Source organism: Propithecus coquereli, unplaced genomic scaffold (genome assembly GCF_000956105.1).
Source record: "Propithecus coquereli isolate 6110/MARCELLA unplaced genomic scaffold, Pcoq_1.0 Scaffold18, whole genome shotgun sequence".
NCBI classification, from domain to species: domain Eukaryota; kingdom Metazoa; phylum Chordata; class Mammalia; order Primates; family Indriidae; genus Propithecus; species Propithecus coquereli.
In genome coordinates, this window is record NW_012142745.1 from 6,562,803 (window position 1) to 6,565,441 (window position 2,639).

The following is a 2,639-nucleotide window of genomic DNA, read 5'->3' on the forward strand; positions in this document are numbered from 1 at the left end:
CTTGGACTTTTCAGTATAATGCTTAAAGGAGAAGTCCTCAGAAAGTGCTAAAAGAAAGATGGATAGATTTTCCCCAAAATGGGGTTATGAGTGAATCACTGTGTATCTGGATATTTATGGTAAATCTTCTTGTTATACACCATTCAGCCACATCTTGAAAATTCCTCTCAATAGATCATATGCTGAAAGTGTAAGAGAGGATTTAAATTCAAACAAGCAGACTCAATATCAGTGCTCAAAGTCGCATCAAAATACAGAATTTATATATTTTTTACGATTTTTATATCTCACAAAAAGACTTCAGTTCCACTTCAGTTCATTCCTAATTCTTCAGAAAAAGCCCACAAAGCATTTCTTACTTTCATCTGCTTGTCTCCATTGGCAAAATTATTGGTGATTGCGAGGGAATGTTGGAACCGAGGGCCTCCAATCCCAGCATCGGCTATTAACTGGCTTACAGCCTTGATGAGCTGGAAGAGAAAAGAAAAATGAACCCCCAAAAGCAAAATAAGAAATGGTATTTTTAAAGAAATCCACTGGATTGTAGGAATGTATCATAAATATCTCCCTGTAGGTCCAATCAATGACATTGTTATGTATTAAATCTTCAGAGGCCATGTAATTTAGGATGTTTCCTATAATCTTAAATACCTAAGAAAAGCTGCAGGAATCTTGGAATCTTGGGATGCCATGAAGAAAGAGACTTATGCGTTTGGAATTTGGGGGGTTTGGCCTCCTAGAGGTAGCCGTGTTTTCCCGAGTTAGCTGTTCTAGTCCCTGGCAGAAGAAAGGAAGGTGTAAGTGGAAACTGGGCCGTGCTGATTCCGGCCCCGCTGTGCCCCTATTACACACCAGCACTGAGCGTGAGGGGCATCTGGACGGAGGAACGTGGCGGAGGACTTGGTAACTGGCTGCCCTGGGGACAGCTGGCTTTAATCGCTGCCGAAACAGATCAGTGGTTTTAACAACGGCGTGAGTGAAAAGTGGCAGCACTTACTTGTAAGTGTGACCGGACAATTGACTTCTGCTTGTTAAATTCAAAATTCTTCCTCATGAAAAAGTACAGAAGTGCCGAGGCCTCTGTCTGAGTTGACCGTGACCTGTGGTTACAGCATTTTAGGACTTCGTAGCAGAAGGAGCCACAGAGGTCGGCAGGCCCCTGGAAGAACGCTGAGGGAAACTGCAGCAATGCAAGAACAGGTGAAATGAGCCACATTCCTTCATTTCGCTCTGACCATTCTCACATTTTAAAATTCCCTAGAATGGAATCCATCTTCTTCTTTTTTGTTAGCCTAGTCTTTTTTTCCCATTTGCAAGTGAGGAGCATATAATTTTATTTATTAAAGTCTATATTAGTATTTCTCTTTTCTTCTTAGAAATAATTATTCACTACATTGTAAGTATCCCTTGTATCAATAATTGATGACGACCCAAAATCACTAGAGCTCCGAAGTGTGCTCAATTCACCTGACCTTGTTAGCATCACAAGTGTTACTGACAGGTGTTCTCGCAGATGGTGGCTGTACCCACTGTAATGTGGCATGTTTAACTTGGCACGGGTGCCTATGGCAGTGGCAGGTTGTGCATTTTACCTAACTCTAGGCCATGAACACTGAGAACTCAAAGAATTGGTGACTAGATGCTAATTTTACTCCCTTTGGGTATCTAAGCAGACAGTCAAGGCTGTAAGCTCATTTTGAGACCAGGAATCAATGTCTAATAAAACCAAACTTAAAGAAAGCAAACCTTCTTCTCTCCATACTGAGAGATACAAGGCAAGGATTACTACATGTCTGATGTCGTCCCCACTGGAGCTTTCAGTGGAAATGGGAGGGTCCTTACCTTGCATACGAACAGTCTCAAGGAGGCAAACACGTGCTTCAGTGCTGTGGCCGACTGGTTGACTTGGAAAAAGAGCATGTAGGTATCAAAGACCCTTTTCATCAATGAATTTTGACAGTCAGATTGTTGGAGTTGTCTCTGGAAATTCAGCACAGATGTCATTTAGGATAAATGAAAGAACACTTACATTCCTTCAAAAAATATTTATTGTGGACCTACCATATGGCAGGCACAATTCTGGGTGCTGGAAATAAAGTATTGAATATGAGACACAGTTCCTATTCCCAGTGAAAGTTACACAGCAGTGATTGAAAAAACATGACTAAATAAAATACAATAGGATGATGATAGAAAGTAATTGCTTTTGGGGTAGGATTACTTTGACGGGGTGGTCAGCAAAGACCTCTCTAATGGATGAGTCGACACATGAGCTGAAGGAGCCTGCCCTGGAGAGATCTGGGACGATTGTCCCTGGAAAGGGAAACAGCTGCTACGAAGGCCTTGAGTTGGAGAGAAGCTTGTGAGTTCAGGGTTTCGAAAAAAGAGCAGAGTAACTGGTGCACGGTGAGTGGGGTGGGGTCAGGAGAGAGATACGAAATGAAGTCACAGACAGGCAGGTCCTTGGAGGTATTGGTAAAGCCTTTAAAAATGTCTGAGATTCAAGTAACATTTCCATTGAGCAATAAAGAATCAAAATATAGTTTTTGCTTTTGCTACCAGCATGCTGACATTTCAGCTGAAAGCAGGGCTTTCTTGGTGTAATCGTGCTGTTGGGTGTAGAGACTTTTTGTTCAAGG

General features: G+C 41.9%; 1 protein-coding gene across 1 annotated transcript in view; it reads right to left on the reverse strand.

The window, feature by feature from the left end:
* Positions 1–2,639, reverse strand: part of DOCK10 (dedicator of cytokinesis 10) — a 347,252-nt gene that overhangs the window by 29,980 nt on the left and 314,633 nt on the right. Inside the window, 3 exon segments of the mRNA XM_012642470.1 lie at positions 360–470; positions 998–1,180; positions 1,843–1,980. Coding sequence (XP_012497924.1) covers positions 360–470; positions 998–1,180; positions 1,843–1,980 — 432 coding nt within the window.